General features: G+C 40.9%; 2 protein-coding genes across 3 annotated transcripts in view; one reads left to right on the top strand and one right to left on the bottom strand.

Annotated features, from left to right (window-relative positions):
• F5 (coagulation factor V) overlaps nucleotides 1-25171 on the top strand; it is a 92185-nt gene that overhangs the window by 31248 nt on the left and 35766 nt on the right. For both annotated transcript variants that reach the window (XM_036756043.1, XM_036756044.1), the window contains 8 exons: nucleotides 1155-1376; nucleotides 2418-2583; nucleotides 3740-3914; nucleotides 5161-5260; nucleotides 7073-7284; nucleotides 13565-13715; nucleotides 15004-15216; nucleotides 21068-24035. In XM_036756043.1, the coding sequence (XP_036611938.1) occupies nucleotides 1155-1376; nucleotides 2418-2583; nucleotides 3740-3914; nucleotides 5161-5260; nucleotides 7073-7284; nucleotides 13565-13715; nucleotides 15004-15216; nucleotides 21068-24035 (4207 nt within the window). The remainder of the gene's footprint in view (nucleotides 1-1154; nucleotides 1377-2417; nucleotides 2584-3739; nucleotides 3915-5160; nucleotides 5261-7072; nucleotides 7285-13564; nucleotides 13716-15003; nucleotides 15217-21067; nucleotides 24036-25171) is intronic.
• LOC118847531 (microtubule-associated protein RP/EB family member 1-like) lies at nucleotides 18090-19308 on the bottom strand. The gene is given in 2 exon segments (XM_036756045.1): nucleotides 18090-18849; nucleotides 18851-19308. Coding segments are annotated over 2 exon segments (807 nt in total). The 5' UTR covers nucleotides 19298-19308; the 3' UTR covers nucleotides 18090-18489.

Here is a 25171-nt window from a genome sequence, read left to right as displayed (position 1 = left end):
CCAAGCCCTGTTGTTCCTATCTTGACAACATCTCTCTTTTAAACCTCATATTTCCTCTTTCACGTCTGCCATCCTGATACAGGCGCTCATCATTTCACATCCCCGCTATGGCAGTACCCTTCTCATTGGTCTCCCTGCCTTAAGTCTCTCTCCTCTCCAGCGTGCCCTCACCCCCTGCCTCCAGCTACGAAATCAATCTTCCTGAAACTCAGATCTGACCCCTTCCCTCCCTTACTCAATAAACTCCAGTGGCTCACTATCACATCCAGGATCTCGTATAAAATAACTCTCCTTAGCTCTTAAAGTCTTTCACCTTCTTATTCCTTCCTACCTTTCCAAGTCATCACATTTTATTCTCCTCCATGTACTTTCCTCCAAGGACATTGATTTTTCTGTTTGCTGGTTCTCGAACACAACACTTCATCTCTCAGCTCCATGTCTTTGGGCTGGCTGTCCCTCATGCCTGGAATGTTCTCCCTCTTCACCTCTGTCCCTTTGTTTCCCGGGCTTCCTTTAAGACTCAGTTTAAATCCCACCCTATGTAATCGGCTTGGCCCCAACCCCGCCACCACTACTAGTGCCTTCCCTCTGAGAATGCCTTCTACTTATCCTTGTTTGTACATATGTAGCTGGATGTTGCTAACGGACAATGAGCAATTTGAGAGCAGAGAATAATATTATTGCCCTTCTTTATGTCCCCAGTGTCTGGCACACAGAAAGTGCTTAATAAATGCTTGTTTACTAACTGTTGATTGACACACACCAATGCATTCCCACACAAATTTATCTACTTTGCTCCTGCCCTTTTCTCCTGCTCCTAGGCACTCAGATGAGCATCATGGGAATTTGGCCATGCTCCTTGATGGAGTGAGTCAGCAATTGCTTCTGTCATTAAAACAATTAAGGAGTAAATCCCAAAGCAGCAAAGGTCTTTGCAAAGTTTGGACAGGGTTTAACCTCAGCACAGTGGCAGGGGAGCATAAACCCCGGGGATCTCCTGCCCTTAAAGGTTCCATGAATGTGACAGCTTGTCCTGGAGCTGAGCTGAGCCCTGGCCCTCCTCCTGGTCTGGCTCTTTAATAACCTCTGGCTTTGGGGGCATGGGACATTGAACTCACTGACTATTCTGACCTTGGCTATTCCTTCTCTTTCAGATGTAACAGTCTGTGCCTACGACCAGATTAGTTGGCATCTAATTGCAATGAGCTCTGGCCCTGAACTATTCTCTATTCATTACAACGGGCAGGTCCTGGAACACAACTCTCGCAAAGTCTCGGCCATCCCCCTCGTCGCAGCCACATCAACCACTGCAAATATGACTGTGAGCCATGAGGGAAGGTGGAAGATATCTTCTCTCATCCCAAAGCATTTTCAAGGCAAGGAGACCCTCCTCACAACCTGAAGGGGGATACTGTGGGACCGGTGACTTAGTTGGATGAGAGAAGAACCCCCAGAAATGACAATACAAGTCAGTCATTTCTGGAGGTTCTTCTCTCTTCCCTGCCCCCACCTGCCACAGCCTGGGAGAGAAGAATATTATTGCCAGGTTCTCAGAGCTCTAACTCACTTCTAGTCAGCAGGATGGCGGGGGAAAGGAAGTGGTCTACTGAAAACCTCGAGAAAACAGAGAAGGACTTCTCTCTTTTGGGGAGGGAGTAGAAAAGAGGAAGTGAAAGAGGGTAATGAATACACTCAGAGGTAAAATGTTATCCTGGAGTGTTTAAGGTGTGGCCACAAGTATGGAGCTCCTGCAAAAACAATCTCCATTATAACATACCTAATAATTGGCCACCCAAGCTTTGATTGAAGACTTCCAGTAAGGGGAACCCAGAGATAGCCCGCTATATTTTGGTTAACTCCAAGCCCAAATTTGGTTCTCTGCCCCATTCAAGCATTTCTCCCAGTTTTGCCCTCTGGAGACAAGAGGAACCAATTTAATCCCTCTTCCAAAGCAGCATTTCAAGTAAAGAGAGATGTTACATCTTTCTTCCCTCAAGTCATTAGTTCACAAGAGTAAATATCCCTAGGTCCTTCAACCCATCATCAAATGGAATAAATTTGAACTTAATCCATTCTGGATGCCCTCTAGAGGTGTTTATTATCAACGTTCTTCCCAAACCCACACTATGGGATGTTAATGGAACAGAAATTATGTCAAATCCGCCTATCTAGGACAGGCAAATGGATCTTTGCTAAGTATTTTCTCCCCTTTTCTCTTCCTTTTTTCTTCCTATTCCCTCCTCCCCTACTCCATATCATTCCAGGATAACACTCTTAACAATTTCAGACTATTCCGTTAGGACCCCTGATTGTATAATTGATACAATTTCCAATATACTTTTAAGAGCTTAGTGTTTGGGTGCAGCTAACTGTCTTCTCTCTAATTTCCTCATTACCCTCTGCATATCCTGAATCAGCTGGGATGAAGGCATACCTTAAAATTGAAAAATGCCCAAAAGGGACCAGAAAGATAACAAAATTAACCCGAGATCAGAGGCGTTACATTAAGAAGTGGGAGTATTTCATTGCTGCAGAGGAAGTCATTTGGGACTATGCCCCAGAAAACCGGGAGAACACAGACAAGTAAGTGGGCATACTACTACTACTATCTATGCACCATATACTATAGTACTACTACTAGGATGCTTGTTTTGATCACAAGAGCCCATCAGTGCAAAATGACATAGGTGTGTGCCTCCCAGGACATAGAGTAGTGGTGTCTATTCAGCTCTCCCAATCTAATCTGCCCTTTCCTCACCACTTCCCTAAACTCACTGCCATCAGCATTGCCTTGGGCAGATTCTTATGACGGAATCCAATGTCACTACAAAGGTCCTCTTTTTAACAAGTTAGGGGAATAAGCAGGTATGGAGTGGAATGAAGGTCATCCGTGGCTGCCTCTGTCATCCCTGCAGGTACAAAAGGTGCTCTTCAGCAACCATCCATGATTCGCCTAGTAGACAGCTAGGAGGCAGAGTAGATAGAGCACTGGACCTGTAGTTAGAAGGACTTGAGTTCAAATCTATAGACTTAGATACTTTCTAGTTATGTGACTCTGGACAAGTCACTTGACCTCTGCCTCAGTTTCCTCAACTGCAAAGTAGGGATAATGATAGCACCTACCTCACAGAGTTGTTGTGAGGATCAATGAGATAACATTTGTAGAAAGCACAGTATAGTTTTTAGCACATGCTAGGTGCCATATATATGCTTATTCTCTTCCCTTCCCTGAGAATGAGAGAGAATCTGGTGAGATTAAGTACAGAAAATAACTAGGAGGTATAGTGAGTTGAGATGCATATGGTGTTAGTGTTGGTTCTTTATTCCCTCCTGCCATCATTGTGGTAAGGTGAGGTCTTCACCGGGATCTATGCATGTGTACTCAGGTCTTTCTGACTCCAGGTCTGGGGCTTTCTATCCACTGCACCACCAGCTGCATTATGCTTTACTTAGTCCAGTTTTATCCAAGATATCCCAACCCTTTGTTCCATTAAACATTCTGGAGTTAAGTAATGGTGAAATAGACTACCACTCACTTCTACTATTCATGGCAACCCCACTTGAGGGCCAGAACACCCCCTGCAAGAATCCCCATCAAACAGCATAAGATTATTCCTGTGTTCTCTTTCGCCTCTTTTCCCTAGAACCCCTTCCACCATCACAACTAATAATGAACTAGGGTTTCAATGGAAGGAAAGATCTAGCCTTCACCTTGTTTATGATTCTCTTTTTCTTTCAGAAAATATAAATTTCGGTACAACAATTTGGCAAACCAAATTGGGACACAATATAAGAAGGTGGTGTACAAACAGTACAAAGATGAATCTTTCACTGAACCCATGGAAAGTACTGATCCGCAAGAAACTGGTATCTTGGGGCCCATCATCAGAGCCCAAGTCAGAGATACCCTCAAAGTAAGTAAGCAATGGTAGGACACAGACAGAGAGCAGTTGAGTAGTGTAGGGAAGGCCTCAGAGTATCTGGCATTGTTTGTTGTTGTTTGGTTTGTTTTTTAATTGCATGTCAGATTGACTTCAGACACATTATTTGTTTTGTGAACAGTGAAAAGTAAAGAAAAGGCATGCATTGTTTTCCTCTTTGTCTTCTCTTTTAAGTGTGCAAACATAGCTATTATGGAGAATCTAGTGACTCTTTGTCCATGTCCCACATATCCTACATATGAAGGGGCTTCCTATATATAGGAGAGAATATATTTCCCAAAGAGCCCAGGAGACTCTAGAACAGAGGTCCTTCATTATTTTGTGTCACTGACTCCTTGGGCAGCCTGGTGAAGACTTCTCTGATTACTGTTTTTAGATGCATAAAATAAAATACATAGGATGACAAAGAAAACCAGTTATATTGAAATAGCTATCAAAACATTAAAAAAAAGTTCAGGGACCCTAGGTTAAGAATCTCTCTTCTATAGGCAAGAGAGGAGCCAGGGACGATAGCAAAGGAGAGGGTTAGGGGATTATGGAGGTGAGATGCGCCTAAGGTCATATCTCCTCCCTTAGCCTCTGGTCTCAGAATTTTTTCTGCTTTTCTTTATTGCTGAGTGGTAGTGCAATAGTGGAGGGCTGAGCGGATAGGAGAAAGTGTTAGGGCTTAGAGGGAAGTATGAAGAGAAGCTGAACCAGAGGCATGCTACAGTCAGCTTATACGCTCATGGGAGCCAACTGTCAAATTTTCAGGATGACCATTTACACCTTGCAAATCAGCAAATGTTAGAAATCAGGGGGTTGATTTACTGTTTTTTGATTGTCTAAACTTAAGAAAGTGATGGGAAAAAATCTTAATAATGCAGATTAAATTTAAAGTGTGTCAGGTGTACATTTTTTTCCCCAAGAGAGCCAGTTGTCAAAAATACCAGCACTGCCCCCCAAGATGAACCCACCATTAGTTAACAACAATCAAAGCAGTTTAGGAGAGTTTTCCTTTTTGTTTAAAAGGAAAAGTTATAGCTTCTCAGACAACCTTGCTAGGGACAAGCCAAGGAACAGTGAGAAACTATCACTTAGTAACTAGATATTACCTCCTCCCCACCCATCCAAAGAAGACTGTAAAATTCAGTAAACTGTTTTAACTGAATGGTCTATAGATCAAATGGACTTAATTACTGAAATCATGATTTTTGTGTTTTTCCCCCCACCTTGGTAGATTGTATTCAAAAATATGGCCAGCCGTCCCTATAGCATTTATCCTCATGGAATAACACTTTCTACAGATGAAGAAAAAGCTATGAATCTTTCCACTTCAGGTTTGTATCTCTGTTCACATGTGTTAGGCGAAGCCCTTTGCTCTCTTTCAATATGTCAACAAAGTAGATTTTTCTACTGACTTTCCTTCGTGTATAAATAGTACAGTCAGTTTACTCACATAGTACTAGAGATAGGAGCCACACTCCAGTGTGGTATTAGTGAGGAAAGTGCTGGGTTTGTCATTAAAAGACCTGGGGTCTCGATCTCAGCTCGGTCACTTACTATCTGTATGACCCTGGGCAAGTCGGCCTCGCCAGGCTTCATTTTCCTCATCTTCACAATGGCAGAGATAGGACTAGCTGACCTCCAAGGTCCCTTCTAGAGCTAAATCCATTGGTCCTATGATTTCCCAACACCTAGAAGGGTCTGGTAAATCATCATACAGGAGCATGTCCCTATTCTATTTTTTGCTGCCATAGCAACCCCTAGTGGACAAGAACATTAAACAGCTGCATATCCATGCCACTCAAACAGGACTCAAAATCCTTTTGTCCCAGACAACATGGGAATGACTCATCTCCCTGCTTTCCCAGGGCTCAGATAACAATGGAGTGTTGTAGATAAGTGTGGCGGGGACTGCTGGAGAGCATGATAGGAGCAATTAGTCTGAGTCCCAACTTGTCCATTTATTACCTATGTGCCATGGTGAGTTATTTAATCTCCATGACACCAAAATGTCTTCCGTAAAATACTTTGGCAGTCCTGAAGTGGTATCAGTAAGGGTGAGCCTTCCACATTGCATATCGCAAACTCCGCATACCTTGTTGTATTATTTTTTAGTTGGAATTCCTTTGGAGAATAGTGAAGCATAGTGGAGAGATGATTATTGGGGCTTGGAGTTAGAAAGACTTGGTTTCGAATCTTCCTCTGAAATAGCTGTGAGCAAGTCAATTAACTTTTATATATCTCAGGATAGGATTTACATACTAGTCAGATGTGATGAGTTAGAAGGATAGCAAGAATTCCTACACTAGGAATATCCAACATTGAGGAAAACTTAGGTTCTATTGGAATATAATAACAATGGCTAGCATGTTTATAACACTTGAAGGCTTCCAAAACCCTTTACAAATACTGTCTCATTTTAACCACACAGCAACCCTGGAATTGAAAAAAAGAGGCATATAGCTTAAATGATTGGCCTAGGGTCACACAGCTAGTTAAGTGCCTGAGAATAGATCTGACTTTAGATCTTCCTGAATTCAGATGCAGCAGTCTATCTTCTCTATCTAGCTGTCTGTATTTGCCCATTTCCCAGATGGCAATCCCTCTTCAAAATGAGATTAATAATACTTGTAGCACTTGTCTGAATATATCTTTATTAGGATAAACTAAAATAATGCACATAATTAACTTAGGTCTATAAGTTACACACATATATATGTATATGTATATCTATATCTCAGATTTTATTGAGGTCACAAACTGTACCCTGGACATGCAATAGATAGATAGATAGATAGATAGATAGATAGATAGATAGATAGACAGATAGATTTTTCTGGTAAATAAGTTTTTCTCTTTGACAGGATGGGTCTTCTGGGCCTGACAATTCCTATCGCTTATCTTTGATTGGCTGACAATTAGGGAAATTGGGGGCTCAGGGATATTGCATCCTAAGTACCAAGTTCTGCACTAAACATTTAACATAGACTTTGTCTTCCTATTTGGAAAAGAGGTGATATTAGTCAAGGTCTCATGGTATCAGAACACTTTCCCTTCCTTTCCTCTTGTCGCCTGACTCTGACCAGAATTATGTCTCTGAAATCACTTTCCAAATGAAAATTCATTATAAATAAACTTTCCTTTAGGCAACAACACCTTGGTCAAAGCTGTCCAACCAGGAGAAACTTACACTTATAAGTGGCACATCCTGGAGTCTGACGAACCAACAGGAAATGATGCTCAATGTTTAACAAGACCATATTATAGTATTGTGGACATTCCAAGGGATATTGCCTCAGGCCTCATTGGGCTACTTTTGATTTGTAAAAGCAGAACTTTGGACAACCGGGGCGTACAGGTATTGTATCCCATCACTGATTACCCTTACCCTTACTCACAAGGTTTGCAGTCTGCACTGGAGAAGGTTTGGTCTTGGATGTTCCTTCTTACTATATAAACTTTCTGTTTGGCTGTTCTTTCTCTGACCTCTTTTTCCCAAATCCAGATTCTAGGGCATGCTATTGGGTTTTATTCTGGATAATGGGGTAAGGGAGCTAGAACAAAGGCAGTATTAACAGACAGAAATATTTTGTAGAAAAGTTGAACAGATCCTCTTGTTTAGGTTACTCAAAACAGTCATTTCTGCTGGAACTGAATTTCACAGAAGTACCTGCTCTGTTTTTCAATGTGATTGTTTTCCTGAATATACCTTATTTTGCTAACTAATTCTCAGGCTTGGTGCAGAATGAACAGAGAGGAGCTAGGAAGGCCTGCAAAGAAGCTTTTACAATAGTCCAGAAGTGAAAAGGGATGAGGGCCTGAACCAGGGTGATTGCAATGGGAGAGGCTGGATTTGAAAAGATATTGAAGAGGCAGGAAATGGTAGCTGTTTGTGTGGTAAGGGTCAGGTAAGAGTCGCAGATTATTACAAGGTAATGAGCCCAGGGAAACTGGGAGGATGGGAGTCCCATCTATGTACATAAAATCAGATGAACAGATTTGGGAGAAAAAGGATTACTTGGTGTTGAGTTGAATTTAAGTTGCTGTTGAAACATACAGGCAGAATTGTCTAGCAGTCAGTTGGAAATACATGATTAAAGCCAGGGGTGTGATAGCTAACATTTAACAATGAGATCTCTGAAAAGTTTAATTCATTTTGACATCTTCCCCATCATTTTCTTGAGTCAAGACTAATAACAAAACATTAAATCAAACCATGATTTGTAGCTTTTGACAATTTCCCAGGTGTAATTGTTCACACTGAAAATTTATGGTTTGATTTGAGCTGGCTTCAAGACACTCCTGAAGAGAAGCTCTGGGGAAAGACATCTGCATAACAGTGATCACTGAAGCCAAGGGAAGGGATGAGGTCTCCAAAGGAGAGAGCAGGGAGAGAAGAGAAAGCATGCCCAGGACAAAATAAGGAGGAACATATAAGAGAGAACAAGATGAAAAAGCCAGCAAAAGAGACAGAAGATAATAGTCAGAGACATAGGGAGGGGAAGATATGGAAGGAACCACACCCACAATGTAAATTACTGCAAAAAGGACAAGAAGAATGAAAACAAGGCGAAAACAGCACTATAAGTTCTGGTGATGAGGAGAGTATGAGTGGCTTTGGAGAGAGGTGTTTCTATAGAGTGGGGGGACCAGAAGCCTGATTTCAGGAAGGGTGAGAGTCAACGTGGTAGACTGGAAAGAGTCTGCAATTGGATTATAGTTTTATATGAATATAGTTTTATGGCTATGGACAAGTGACTTAATCTGTCATCAACAGAATGAAGTTATCAATAGTTATTGTACTTACTGCATAGTGTTGTTGTCAAGAGGGAATAAGAGAACCTAAGTAAAGTTGTTTTGTTTTTTGGCTTTTCAAACTTTAAAGGGAGGTAGGAAACAAGCATTTATTAAGTACCTACTAAATGCCAGGCACTGTGCTAAGTACTTTACAAAAATCACTTCATTTGATCCTCACAACAACCCTGTGAGTTAGGTCCTCTTCTGATCCTCTTTTTGGAGTTGAGGAAACTGAGGCAGATAGAGATTAAGTGACTTGCCAGGGTCATATAGCTAGTAAGTGTCTGAGGCTGGAGTTGAACTCATGTCTTCCTGACTCCGGGTCCAGCATTCTATCCACTGAATCTCCTAGCTGCCTCAATAAAGGGCTATATAAATATTAACTATCAACACCATCAACACCACCACCACCACTACTCCTACCACTACTTTGTCTCAGATTTTGGACAGGGGAGGGAGGAATTCCACAACATGAAGGGTAGTAAGATCAATTCTTTTAAAAAATTTAAGACAGGAGATATTTAAGCTTCATTATGGGCTAAGGGGAATGGCGCCAGCAGCTGTGGTGCTGAAATGGCCAGAGATAGCCAAATGCCAGGGAGAGTGAAAAGAAAAACACAGGCCAGGCGGAAGAGTAAAGAACAGCTCCATTTATTAAACTGAGGGATAGGGCTTATATACCCTTTTAGGCAAGCAGAATCAAATCCATGTGCGAGGCATTTGCATAATGCATGACTTCCTTGTGCCTTTGTTCCCCTTTTGCCATAAATAATATTGTATTAATAGCCCACAGGTGGTATTTAGTACGAGTGGAGTGTGTCGTGGGGGGTATTGGAGAGAGCACGTGTATACTGAGGAGGCTTGAAGAGCCTTCATCCTGAGCAGCACGTGTATCCTGGGGGGAGGGGTGGGGATGGAGAGCCCATGTGCCGAGTTATCAGCCTAAGGGCAAGAACAGGCCTCTGGCCTATATCTTATCCCAGAATGGACTTTCTCAGAGCTGGCCCTCTTCAGGGGAAAAACTAAGAAAGGAAGAGATTAAGGCTGAATAAGAGAATAATTGAGTCATAGAATGTCAGGCTTGGAAGAGCCCACAGAAGACAATCTGGTCCAACCCAAATGTTCTTTATTACATACCCAAGAGTTGGTCATCCATCCTTTGCTTGAAGGCTTTCAGTGTGGAAGAAACCTACTCCCTCCCACGGAAGCACATTTCACCTTTGGCTAGTTCAAATTGCTAGCATTTTCTCCCTTGTTACAAGTGTAGTATGCTACCTACTTCTCTTGGGGATCATTATCCTATTCGTCATTTTGGTTCTTACCTTTCTCATCCAAAGATTCTTCTCCTTCACTGAGAAAAGTGAAACAAAATAATTGTTGAGTGGTTCTGCCTTCTCTCAGCCACTGCCCATGCTTTTCACATTCACATTGAGGTGGGTGAACATCCAAACCTGTAATTACCAATTTTGGAGCTTGGGATTAGCATCACAACATGCACCTGTGGGCAAGCAGCACAAAACTCACTCTTAAACCAACTTTTTAAAATGTTTATTGATGCCTTTTGCTGTTTACATCACCATAGTTTTCCTCAGTGTCTTTCTCCCTCCCACTCCCAGAAAACCATCCCATATAACAAATAGTATTTTTTAGACAAAAAGAAAAAGGGAAAAAACCAATACACTGAAAAAGTCCAAAAACATGCACAATATGTAATACCTGTGGACCTTCCACAGGTGAGAGGTAGAGTATCCTCTCCTATTTCTTCAAAACAACTTTCTATGACTAGTTCACTTGAGTGGGGTGAAGGAGTAGGAGAAAATGAATGAATACTTTGAGAGAACCAGAGGATTGGAAGAGGCATCCTGAAGGAAATCGGTCACCTAGACTCAATTTTTGAAGTGGAGTAGTAGGTAAGATCAACCTTCTTAGATAAGGGGGAGGGGGAATGGTGGAACTGGGGAGGAGGAGAGAGAAGAGAAGGAGACTGAAAGCCAGTAAGAGATAACTGAATGGATGTCTATGTAGTCAAGTGTTTCCACAATCCAGCTAGCAGCTTCTGTGGGGGTATAAGATCCACCCACAGCCAGCACCCAGAAAGCTGACAACAGCACAAGTTCTTTTGATCTGCTTAACTAAGGAAAGCAAGGTGAAGGGGTTGACAAGCTTACTTTAATTCAGCACATAAATATTCACTTACTTCAGGGGAAGAGAGCAGCACATTGAACTTCAGAGCAAAATTACAAACAAATTACAAACATCAACAGACAGACCAAATACAGATTCATAGTTACCAACATCTAGGATCAGCCCGGGAGCACAGAACAAGGGCTGGCCCAGAGTCATGAGCCACCACTGCTGTAGGTAGGAGCTCCAAGGAAGAGGAGGCCAACCCCTGGCTTTATATCTTTTTCAGCATCAGGGGTGAGTCACACATGCAACTCACCCACGTGACCTAGAATCACCACAAAGAGGGGACTTAAACCCACGTGGTCTAAAAGCCTCTGCTCTCCCAGACATGTAAACTAGGCCCTCCCTGGAGTTAGGCCCACCTTGGGTCCCACCTTAGTTGCCAATCCACACCCACATAAGTTTTATACCTAATAGGGGTTTGGGCCTGGGGCTTAGCACTTACTAAGACTCAATGAAATACGCTGAATTACTCAAAGCAAACAAAAGCCAAACTCTTCAAGGGCACTTGTTGAACTAAGTGCTAAGGAGCCCATTTTGCTTACCAACACTTCAAGCTAGGTGGATGCCTGTGCCTGCACTAGATGGTGGGGATAAAAATACAAAAATGAAACAGTTTCTGCCTTCAGGGAGCTTATATTCTATCAGGGGAAATAGTATGTGCATGTATAAACATATGCACAAAATTTTAAAAAGATTATGGGAATGGCACTGGCAGCTGAGGGGATCAGTAAAGGTGTCATGTAGAAGGTGGTTCTTGAGCTGACCTTTGAAGGAAGATAGAAGGAATTCTAAGAGACAGGAGTGAGGAAGGAGTATATTCCAGGCTTAGGAGAGACAGCCTGTGCAAAGGCAGAGAACTGGAATGTCATGTGTAGGGGATCACTAGTAGGCCGATTTGTGCAACGAGTGAATAAAGAGTAAGTTGTAAGTCCAGAGAGGTAGGCTGGAGCCAGATTGTGAAGGGTTCTGAATGCCAAACCGAGGCATTTTATTTTATCCTAGAGGCAAATAGAGAGCTATTGGAGCTTTAAAATGATATGATCAGACATGTACTTTAGGAATATCACTTTGGCACCTGTGTGGAAGATTAACTGGAGGAGAGAGAGGAACTGAGATGAGAAAACCAATTAGGAAGCTGTAGAAATAGTCATAGTCAGAGGTGATAAAAATATCTAACAGCTATATGAATAAAGAGAAAAGGATACAGGCAAAAGATCCTGGAGAGGAAGAACTGATGAGATATGGCCCCTAATTGGATATGGAGGGTGAGGGAGTGTAAGCAGTCAATGATGACTCCATTGGATATGGAGGGTAAGAGAGTATGAGGAGTCAATGATGACTCCACTGGATATGGAAGGTGGAGGAGTGTGAGGAGCCAATGATGACTCCAAGGTTTTGAACCAAGATGACCAGAAGGATGGTGGTACCTTCAATATAGATAGGAAGAAGGGTTGGTTTGGGGAAAATATAACGAGTTCTCTTTTGGATATATGCTTGAGGAACTTACGAGAAGTGGAAATGTGATATGAAAGGCAGGGTCAGAAGGGAGCTAAGGGATCCTTTAAGTCAATACCCAAATTTTTGGTTGATGGAATTGAGGCTAATGAGTTTAAGTGTTTTGTCCGAGGTCACACAGGAAGATCAAAAAGCCAGTAACAGAGTTGGAATCCAGACTCAAGTACTTTTGCCTTTGCTGCTCTTTCCACTACGCCACCCTTTGGCTTTCTTTAAAATGGACCCAGTTCACAGGATTTCATGATTTGGTCTCCAGCAGTGTTTGGCAGCTCAGAACTTGGAGTGGAGGATGTATCCTCTAGGGGGTGCTGGTAGTCAGCCTTCAGTTATCCACCCAAATAGAACAGTCCAGTGACCTAGATGTTTCAAGAAGTGGCAGTAGTGAAATGAGACTTGTCTTAGCAGTCATCGTTCAGTCATTTCAGTCATATCCTACTCTTCGTGACCCCACTTGGGGTTTTCATGTCAAAGATACTAGAGTGGTTTGCCATCTCCTTCTCCGGCTAATTTTACAGATGAAGAAACTGAGGCAAACAGAGTGAAGTGACTTTCCCCCTAGGGTCACACAGCTAGTAAGTGTCTGAAGCCGGATTTGAACTTAGGTTTTCCTGACTCCAGGCCTGTGCTCGATCCACTTCGCCATCTAGTGGCCAGTCTTAGTAGAATGTATTTCCATTTCAATCTTTTGAAAATGAAGGCTGTATATAGTAAATGTTTACCGGGAATGTGCTGCTAAACATCTAAAAATCAGCTCTTGTTGAAAACAAGATATACTTTTAAGTTTAATCTGCACCATTAATATTTTCACTATCACTTTCTTAAGTCTAGACAATCAATACAGCCATAAATCAAGCCTTTAACAAGCAGCTCTCCTGAGCTGAGCCAAAGGGGATATTTAAGTCATAGTAAACTGAGGTTGATTTTAATAGTTTTTAAAACCCTGAAATCCTAAGTTTCTAATAAATAATTGTTAATTGATTAAAAAATACTTAAGAATGGATTTGAAAGTTCTACTTCCCAAAAGAGTTGTGCTGTGTTTACTCTTTTCTGAAAACTCGGATGTGCATCAGGGAACTATCTGGAAAGTAAAGAATGGAAAAAATGAATATTTTGTGAATAATGCAATTTTTTTATAGAGGACAGCAGATTCTGAACAACAAGCTGTGTTTGCTGTATTTGATGAGAACAAAAGCTGGTACTTGGAGGACAATATTAACAAATTTTGTGAAAACCCGTCTTCTGTGAAAAGAGATGATCCAAAATTTTATGCGTCCAACATCAAGAGCAGTAAGTAGACACTCTTCCTCCCACTCCTACCCCATTCTATCTGTCACTCCTAGGATGAATCTGTATATAATCTTGTCTACGGACATGCATGAGAGTATCTTTTCAATTTGCTTCCAGTCCTAAGATTCTATGGTCAAAAACCAAGGGTGTCATTATAGCAATCTGATTGTGACAAGGGGGAAAGTGTCCATTGTCCTTAGAGGATGGATTAACCAGGATCACCAGGGTTGTTCTATTGGTTACCAGGATACTCACCATGCACTCGCTAACCTCATTTGGATTGAAGTTTTTTTTTTTTCTATCACTTGTTCGTGCATTTTCAGATAATCAAAGAGACCAATCTGGAATTCTCGGGGCTTTTCCATATGGGATAGAAGATTGGGCTTAGGGGTCAGATGTTGACCTTTTGGTCACTTTTATCATTGAATTTTATTTTGCTCATATAAATGTCCTGACCAGGAGCTGTTGTCTCCCAAAGAGAAGCTCCATTAGCATATTTATTGATTCCTTTTTGTAAGTGAAGATAATTATTATTAAATGTAGCTAGAATCTGCACCTTATTATGACTCTTAATGGGTAAAGATTGCAATGATCTATGAAAATTCAAACTTATCATTTATTGAGAGGTACAAATGATATTAAGGAAGGCAAGGGATTTTGCTTTTTCTTTAGTGATTACAGTTGACAATTAAAGGATAGGACTTTAATTAAGGATGTGTTCACTGGTCTTCCATTTTATACACTGGTACATCATACATCTTATAATCATTTAATCTCTCATATCCCTTGTATTATTATGCTTTTTTCCCTCTGGACTGGAATTAGTATTCTTCACATTGTCATTCAGAATATATTTGAAGGACTTTAAAGGCAGAGCGCCCATCAAAAAGGTCTTGGCTAGAGTAGGTGCTCAGAAAACAAAGGGGGTTGGATAAAGTGATTTCTATGTTGCTCTAGATCCTAAAATTGCATATGTTTATGATTTTAAATTTTTTGTTGAATGAATGTTTTCTTCAGCTCAGTTCAATGAGGAGAATACAATCTCTTTGGGAAGTTTAAAACTAGGGATCCTAATCACATATCCTCCCTCTCTGCCCTCTCCCTCTCCCATATCCCCCACACCCCATCAGTGAGGCTGATGCTTAATAATCAATACTTCTATGTTAGTGATGTTGACTTGAGCAAGCTTATCAGCTCTAGGACATGATTCTTCCTGTGTAATTAAAGCTCCTTCAGTAGTGCAGGATTGGTGGGGAGGCTAGTGTTTTACTGACTCAATTTCTTTTAGCAATAAATGGCTTTTTGCCTGAGAGTATATCAACCCGGGGATTTTGTCATGAGGACACTGTCCAGTGGCACTTTTGCAGTGTGGGCATCCAGAATGAGATCCTGACTCTTCACTTGACTGGCCACTCGTTTGTATATGGAAAAAGACATGAGGATGTCCTGACTCTCTTCCCTATGAGTGGAGAATCTGTAACTGTCACAATGGATAATGTTGGTGAGTAGCTTGGGTATCATGAGGGAGCCCTTGTAGTTTGCATTTCATCTACTCTCTGCAAAGGCTTGCTTTATTACTAGCATGATGCTGTTTAGTCTTTTGGTCCCCACAAATACTTCCATTGGATGCTATCATCTGTAATTAATATTTTAGAGAACTGTTGTTTCCTTAAGGACCTTGTCATTATCCACAATATCCTAGCACAGACCCACCTTCAGGGTATTGGACTGGTTCAGAGAGGCAGTGTTCTTAGAGAAGAAGCCACATCTTTTCATCACAGCTCCTCTCCCTAGGGATAGAAGTAACCAGCCTTAGGCAAAGGGCAGCATAAGCCAGAAGCATATTCACAGAAACCTCAGAGACTCAACTACCACAACTCCACTGATGCCATTTCCAAAGGGAGGGCAACCAGTAGAGCACATAAATAATACAGACAAAGAGTGGTCATGACAATCAGAACTCAACTGTACTCCATTCTTTAAGGTTTTACAAAAGGCTTTACAATAATAACAGCTAACATTTAAATTGAAGTTTTAAGTTTGCAAAGTGCTTCACATAGGTTATTTCATTTTATTCTTGTGCTGACTGTGCAAATCCCTTAATCTCTGTCTGCCAAAGTTTCCTCATCTGCAAAATGGGGAGGATAAGAACACCTATCTCCCAGGGTTACCATAAGAATAAAATGGTCCAGTTCTCTACCCACTACACCACACTTCCTCAAGATCCCCCCATCCTGTCCAGTCATTGTCCTGATCTATACTAGCCATATCCACAAACCTCACCTGCTCCTCCGTCATTCTAGCTTTATACCTAAACTCTGAGCCATCTGCAGTAGTCATGCTGTCTACCTCTCTGACAGCAGTGTCAAATTCAAACAGAAATGGGACCACCAGGCCCCACGTAAAAATCCCCAGAGGAGGAGGAGGGCATATTGATTTAGAAAACCACAAATGAACATTACCTATGTTATAGCGAATGTTATAGGAAATGTTATTAAACATTTCCAAATTATATTTTAATCTGGTGTCTGCAGCACACATGAGTTTTGCCAGCAGTCTGCTAGTTTGATACTTCTGCCCTAAGATATCATGGCTACAGGAACCCTGGACATAAGTGCCAGAATGTTAGATAATAATAATTATTGGATAATTAGATAAAATTAAAATAAGTAGTATTTATATGGTGTTTTAAGGTTTGAGAAACACTTTACATATATTGTCTCATTTTATCCTCACAACATTTGGAGGTAGATGCTATCACTATCTCTATTTTACAATAGAAGAAATTGAGGCAGACAGAGGTTATGTGACTTGTCTAGGGTCACACAGCTAAGAAGCATCTGAAGCCAGATTTGAACTCAGATTTTCCTGGCTCCAGGTCCATTGCTTTATCCACTGTGCCCCCTAGCTGCTTGGCCACAGCCATTTTTTTTTGTAATCCAGGGACTGTGGGAATGATTTCTTGGACTGATCTTTCACACTTGATTTGTACCCTCGTGTGCTTTCTTTCACTTGCCACATTTCTCTTCCACCAATATTTTTTTTTTAACTCTTGAAATACAGAACTTTATTTAGAAACTGTTTAAAGTAGAAAAAAACACTGTCAAGAAAGACCAGGTGGAATATGGTTTCCCAGTAAAATGGAATTTTTAGGGCAACAAAAGTCTAAAAGGCCACCAGAGAGAAATAGCACCACTGTATTTTAACAATGGCGAGTTACTTGCATTTTTGGCATTATTATTCACTGAATTTGGGTTTTCCTCAGAATTCTACACAGATCATGCACTACACAACAATTTTATCATAAATGCTCGCCTTCTACACACATTTTAGGACACCAGGATCTACCACCAGAAACAAATTGATACAAGCACAGCAGAACTGATCAATCTCAGTAGTAGGTAACTGAGAAACCTGGCAGGTTCCTGCCAAACAAAAGGGATGAAACAGGCTGAGGGGCAAAGCAAAAAAGATGGGAGTGTTTAGGAATGAAATATTTTAAATATTAATATTTAAATTAGACATGGTACTGTATTTTCTGCAAAAAAAAATTAACATTTAGTAACACACTCTAATGAATTTTATCTCCAAGGAGATTAGTGCACTGGCAACTACTATTCAGATACAGTGAGGGCTGTGGACAGCAGATACCAAAAAGAAAAAAAAAACCCAGGCCTTACAGATCACAAGGTAATCTCAGCCTTCACAGATCACTCCCTCTCTACCAGAGGTCCAGAAAGAACATGGAGCATGATCACCTGCCCATAGTATGTCTGTTCTCAGCAGCATGCTTTAAGGAGCAGAAAGAAGAGACCCCAAAGGGGGAACGTAAGGGGAAGGGAATAGTAAAAAAAGGAACTAAAAGATAGGATGGAAAACAAGACAATCTGCTCCCAAGTAAAATTTATTTTCAGGGAAGCTATTTTGCTTTCCAAAAGCAATTTTTAGGTAATAAAACTGGACACATCTTGCTTTCCAGAAAATACAATGCACAGGTTTGGAGAAACATCAAAAAACCACTATAGATATGCTCAATAAAAACAATTTTGAGCTCTTCAACTCAATCACACATCTTAGAGCCAAAAGACTCCCTCTGATTTTTAGGCAAAATCCAGCCTTTTCTTTTATGGGGATTTAACCACTGAGTAAAACCAAAAAATTCTAGAATAAATTTCTTTATTTTGCATTTTGATCAATTTTTACACCTGTAAGTACTAAAAGAGCACCACAGGGCTTCTCAGACAGTCATGTATAAGGTTAGGTTCTTTCTAACCACAATATGTAGCACAGAGAATCTCCTGTCATACATTTTATAATTTGATATATGGAAACATTTTTAAATACTCTTAAGGCATTTATTTAGTTCTTTGCTGAGATTTCACATTAGCTAATCCATTCTGTGAGCTGTCCTCACATTGCTCTATTTTAAGTTTCCATTTTCAGTATGTTACATAAAAACAACTTTTTCAGATAGCAGTGTGTTTACCAGAAACCAAATAGTGAGTTCTCAAGGTCTGCCTCTTTGTTCCCTAAGTGAACCAGCTAGATGTTAATACTGCTCTGCCACAAGATAAAAACTCCTAACTCAAAACCCATTGGAAAAGGAGTGAAACTTCTGCAAAGTGCACTTTAAGAAGAGGTACTTTTTGCTTATGAAAAGAAACCAGTGAGTGAGTCCTCTAAAAATAATAAAAGGGAGTATTTTACAGTTAAGCACATGATTTGGGGTGAAGAATTCAGATGTTGCTGCTCTACTGGTACAGTACAAGGGTTATTAGTACTCTTCTTGCTCCTCTTGTGGTCCCCCTTCGTCAGGTATCACAAAGCCTTCATCTGTGGCATAGAGAATCTCCACAATCCTCTGCAACACTGGATCACTTTCCCCTTCATTTTCCTGACAGATCAATTCAATATTCCTTAGCTTTCCAAAGTAGAAGTCTCTCTCTTTCTCCAAGTCTTCAACAGTGAGTTTCAATACATTGATCTGTTGGATTAATTCTGCTGACTCATCATCTCCATTTCCCATACCTGGATTCTTTCTGACCATGCCAGGGCCTGTCTTGGAAGGTGCCGTAGTTCTCTGTGTAGAAATGGGCCTCTGTGGAGCTGCACCACTGGAACCAAGAGGTTTTTTTTGGCTTATTCAAAACTGGAGTCATGAGGGAGGGGGCTACTGCTGTTTCTTGGCCTTGTCGAGCTGCTACAGGGTCATAGTCTTTCCCATCATAGTTTGCATCAAAAAATTTCTTGAACCATTGAACAAATTCAAAATTGTCCTGAAATTTTCCTTTCACTAATTTGTCCACAGGAATTATTTTGTCAACACCCATTCTCTTAAAACCTGCTTGTAGGATCTTGAAGTTCTGAATGTATTCATGTTCCAGTTTTGCTTGAAACTTCACTTTCTTTAGAGCAATGGAACCAGGGAAAAGCATGTCCATAAACTGACAATAGGCAGCACCTGAACATAAGTGTTCAATCTTTGTCAAAGTCAACTGCAGAGATTCATTGATCCAGGCCAGCATATCATGTCGACTCAAATTATCACTAGTTACTGAAGTTGAATACACGTTAACTGCCATCTTCGGCTTCTCGAGGCACCGCGTCTCCTATCTCGCCGGCCCCCCAGTTCCGTCCAGGTCTTGTTCAAACCTCTCTTTCACCAATATTGATGAGCCCAGCCCTTTAGCTTCATTTATCTCCCTCAGGGCTAAGTGCTTAGAGGGGAAAACAACTTTTATGTTTAAAAAATTTCCCCTTTTTTTTTAACATGGACCCATTAGGGTCACATACAGCCTCATCACCATAAAGGTGCTCTGCTCTCAAGGGGTGAGCCTTGAATAGATGTAAGGCTTGCATAGTAGCTAAAATTACAGGAAATATGAAATCCTATTCTGATAATTCACTGTGTTGTGCAGGTGACCCTGGTTTCTGGAAGGTTCTAACAGTGGGTCATAAGCTCTAGCAGGTCCTATCAAACTAGAAAGACTTTATGGACAGGCCCCACAATGGACTGTCTGTTGTCTTAGAACCATCCTAGCTAACAGCACTATCACCAGGATCTTGGCAATTAGGTCATAGTGGCTGTCTACTCTGGTACAGAAGGCTTGCAATTTATATTGGTGGAAGGTATACCCACGCTTGGAAAATCAAGGCCTTTATTGCATTAGATTGGATTGGCTACATAGGCTATCATGTTATTTCAGAGTAGTTAAAAAAAACCCTTGGGTTCACTAGAATCTTTGACTACTTATTTGATTTCTACTCTTACCAATAATATTCCTATTCCTATACTCATTTACTATTCTCCAAGTTTTTAGCCTAAGAAACAAGAAAAGCATTGTGTCATAGTAGATAGCCTTCGAGGCAGGAGGATCTGGGTTCAAGTCTGAGAGAACAAATCAATGAAATAGGCATGTGCAATCAAAACAAAACAAAACCCTAGAATAGCAGTAAACCAAATAGCCCTAAAATGCAATGTGGTGCTGAGGAAAGGATGCTAACTCAGGGAAATTCATTTAGTCCATGCTGCACAAACATTCTTAACTCAAACATGCATGGAGTTATGCTTAGTTGCTGTTGGCAAAGTCCTGGAAATAGGGCTGATAACAGCATTCCAGAGTAAGCATAGACTATCTCAGTATAAAGAAACCTAAAACTATACATACATACATACATATATATATATATGCACATACACAATGATTGTTTTATAGATATTTGTATATATTATATATGTTGTTGTTTTATATATACTAAATGTATATTAAATATATTAAATGTATATCATATTAAAATATATTAAACATATTATATTGAAATATATTAAGCTATATATTAAAATCTATAATATATTTTTATTTATTTATATGTGTATTGCGTATACATATAAAAAAATCATGCTTTGGGCTTATTAAGTATACATACACAGGATATTGTGGTTGGTTTCCCTTCATTCTCGAAGAGGACCAATGACATCATCAGGGTGATGTCTTGATGTGTGAGTGAATTGCATTTGAGTGAGGCAGAGCTGAGCAAAGTTTTCACATATGTATATTATATATGTACATATATACATGTAGTATTTTTGTTTTATGTTTCATATATTTATATAGTTAGTGTTTTACATATACTTATATCTGATTTATCTATTTTTATTGTATTTTTATGGAGTGGGGAACAGAGATGACATGTTTATGTTACTAAGGACCTCTTTAATTCCTGATGCATCCTTTCTTATATAAATTCAAAATGGATTAGGAATTACCTTCAAGAATAGTTTTGTTGCTGCTGTTGCTTAACTGGATTTGACATGTTTGTGGGGCCTACAGTTTTCTCTTCTGTTTTTGTAGGGACCTGGATGCTGACTTCTATAAGTTCCAACCAGAGAAATCAAAACCTCAGGCTGAGATTCAGGGATGTTAAATGTATAAGGAATTACGAGGATGACTCCTATGAAATTTTATTTGATGACAATGCAGAAAAGCTTGTCACAGAGAAGAATAAACCCACCACCAGAAACATGCGGGATTCAACAGAAGATGGAGGGAAAGACGATAGTGATTACCAGGAGGAACTGGCTTTGCAGTTTGGTATTAGATCATTTAGAAATTCTTCAGGACCTCAGGAGGGAGATGAACTTCTCAACCTGACTTCTTTGTTTATGGAGGAAATCCCTGAAATGATTCCCCTAAATGTGAATGCATCTTTGGGTACCTCTCAGCCTTCCCCAACAGACCCTGGTAGCATTCCCAGACTTCAAGCTACCCTTCCTTACTCAATCACAACAACTGGGCCTCCCCTGGAGAACATCACCACTACAGGTACACACTCCATCACATTACAAACTGCTGTCTCCATTCTGAAGAATCCCTGGCCCCATTCTGAACAACCGGTCAAGAAGGGGGACTTGTACATGGGGACAGCCTTGTTTTCTCTTGGTGCAGAAGAACTCCAAAGCCAAGAAGATGCCAAGAAGCAAGCCAGCCAGGCCAATGAGGAGACTTCTAAATTTATCACTACCTTAGCTAAACAACCTGAGGCAGAAAGAAATACATCAGTACAATCCAGTCATACACAGGTAGAACTACTAACAGGTAATGTGAGGGTGAATTTAACTCTAGAACAGCCTGATCTTCAGAGCAATGACACTCTCAAATCCAGAGCAGGAACAGAAGAAGATCTTCTAGATGATCTGGTAGTTGTTAACCAGAAGGACCCACCAAAGGTTTTGAATGGGAAATGGAATTTGGTTTCTGAGAAAGGGAGCTATGAAATCATCAAAGATACAAATAAAGATGAGGTTGGAGATAAGATGTTGAACAGCCCCCAGAATGTCGCAACATCTTGGAGAGAAGGACTTCCTTCTTCTAATTGGCACACTCCTTTAAAAATAGGAAAGAACAGAGCAAATGGTAGATTCAGGAAATCTTCAGTTTTGATTAAGACCCGAAAAAGGAAAAGAGTCACCAAGTCTGCGTACAATGTGCTGATGTCCCCCAGAGGTTTCAAGCCTCTAAAAGGAAGGTACAATGCCACATTACCCCACAGGGGCAATCATTCACTCTTACCCAATGAATCTAATGAGATGCCATCCCCTAAGGATCTAGAACAAGTATCCCCCACTTCAGACCTGGATCAGAATTTCCCCACTGTGGATGTGGATCAGACATTTCCCCCACCAGAGTTTAGTAAAATATCCTCTGACCTAAAGTTCAGTGAAACACTCTCTACTCTAGACTTTGTTTCCACAACCCATCCTCCAGATTTCTATCAGACATTTTCCCCTCCAGATCTTCATCAAACTCCTTTGTCGCTAGACCTTTATAAGACATTCTCTCCTCCAGATCTTAATCAGACTCCTTTCCCTTTCTCCCTCTATGAGACAACTCCCTCTTCAGACCCCTATGAAGCATCCTTTCCTCCAGGTGTTTATGAAACAACTCCCCCTTCAGACCCCTATGAAGAATCCTTTCCTCCAGGTGTCTATGAATCAACTCCCCCTTCAGACCCCTATGAAGCATCCTTTCTTCCAGATGTCTATGAGACAACTCCCCCTTCAGACCCCTATGAAGCATCCTTTCCTCCAGGTGTCTATGAGACAACTCCCCCTTCAGACCCCTATGAAGCATCCTTTCTTCCAGATGTCTATGAGACAACTCGATCTTCAGACCCCTATGAAGCATCCTTTCCTCCAGGTGTCTATGAATCAACTCGATCTTCAGACCCCTATGAAGCATCCTTTCCTCCAGGTGTCTATGGGACAACTCCCCCTTCAGACCCCTATGAAGCATCCTTTCTTCCAGATGTCTATGAGACAACTCCCTCTTCAGACCCCTATGAAGCATCCTTTCCTCCAGGTGTTTATGAAACAACTCCCCCTTCAGACCCCTATGAAGCATCCTTTCTTCCAGATGTCTATGAGACAACTCCCTCTTCAGACCCCTATGAAGCATCCTTCTCTCCAGATGTCTATGAGGCAACTTCCCCTTCAGACCCCTATGAAGCATCCTTTCCTCCAGGTGTCTATGAGGCAACTTCCCCTTCAGACCCCTATGAAGCATCCTTTCCTCCAGGTGTCTATGAGACAACTCCCCCTTCAGACCCCTATGAAGCATCCTTTCTTCCAGATGTCTATGAGACAACTCCCTCTTCAGACCCCTATGAAGCATCCTTTCTTCCAGATGTCTATGAGACAACTCCCTCTTCAGACCCCTATGAAGCATCCTTTCTTCCAGATGTCTATGAGACAACTCCCTCTTCAGACCCCTATGAAGCATTCTTTCTTCCAGATGCCTATGACACAACTCCCCCTTCAGACCCTTATGAAGCATACTTTCTTCCAGATCTCAATTGGAGTTCTACTTTGGATCTGAATCAGTCCCATTTCCTACCAGAGACCGGTCAGATACTCCCTACTCCAGAGTTCAATGAGAGCGTCCCTTCAGACCTTAGTCATATACCCTCCTCTCCAGTCCTTGAATCAATATCCCAATCACTTCCACCCAGAAACAATGTTACATTGAGACCAAGACAATTTAATCCAGAGATTATAGTGGGCTTTACCAAAGCTGATGGGAATTATGTTGAGTATATTCCAGGGCAAGACATCAAAGACAATGAAGATGATGATGATTATGTTGAAGACACCTATGTACACTATGATGACCCTTACCAAACAGATAGAAGGACAGATACAAGCTCACTCCGAAACCCTGACAACATTGCAGCATGGTATCTCAGAAGCCACAAAGGAAATAGAAAAAATTACTACATTGCTGCTGAGGAAGTACTTTGGGATTATTCAAAATTCTCAAAAAGGTTTGGAAAACCTCCTTTTATCTCCTAGACCTCTGCTATTCACTGATGATGAAAGGTTACTTCTGATCTGTTACAGGCCCTTCTTATTCTTTTCCGATGACCAACAAAGCAATTTTATTTGGTTTACTATACAGAGGACTCTTCATATGGTTAGAGTAAGGGATAATGCCTGGGCAGCCTGCATGTTCCACTGGTATTCAAGAGAATGTAAGGAAGGCCCTCAGCATGGTGGATAAACTTCCTATAGTGAACCCGTAGAAGGACATGGACAACAGTTGCACAGGAAGGGAAGGCATAGATGGGTTACTATCAGCATTGTTGGAGGGAATACCCATGTCAATGAAATGATAGATCTACTGCAGTCTAGCTGTAATCCTGTTCAGTGGCATCATGAATTTACTTAAAAATCCTTAAGATACTAGCGACAAAACAGCAGAAGCACCAGCTCAATTTTTAAAAGCCAGTGCATGATAAAAGCTCATAGTTTCATAAGTTTACAAAGCACTTACCTCACAAATGTTCCAATATTGTAGCAATGAAACTAAAGCTTATTTTGTTAAGCAATAGCTGACATTTAAGCCTTTAGGTTTTACAAATCACTTTGCATAGATTATCTCCCTATATGGAGCACCTCAGGAAAAGAAAGTAGGGAAGGAGGTAAGAACCTTGATCAGACTTCAGATATGTAGGACTAAATACAGTGGTCTTACTTACAGTGGCCCAGCAAAGTCTACAGTGGGAATATGAATCTTTGGAATAACTAGTTGGACATCTCTGAAGAGGGTCAACCCAAAATCTCACAGGAGTAGGCAGGAGCTCTCCATGGTCTGATCTCCTGTGGTGCCTGAAATTCCTGCATCAGTCATTTCTTTGGATAGAGGCTGAGCCCTGAATGTCACTGTTAGAATGGAAGTGTCTTACCTTGGAAGGAAGTATTTAATGATTTTACCAATATAGACATTCCCTTCACCAATACAGATCATAACTCCATCCTATTTTCTTAGCTGTGCTATTCTTATCTGCCTCCTTTTATGTTGGCTTTTGAAATGCCAGTGATTATTATCAATAAATCAAACATTTATCAAGGACCCACTATGTGCAAGGCACTGTGCTAAGTGCTAGGAACACAAAGTAAA

This window comes from Trichosurus vulpecula, chromosome 4, assembly GCF_011100635.1.
Source record: "Trichosurus vulpecula isolate mTriVul1 chromosome 4, mTriVul1.pri, whole genome shotgun sequence".
Taxonomy (NCBI): Eukaryota; Metazoa; Chordata; class Mammalia; order Diprotodontia; family Phalangeridae; genus Trichosurus; species Trichosurus vulpecula.
Note: the sequence above shows the minus strand (reverse complement) of the source record. Positions and strands in the feature narration are given on the sequence as shown.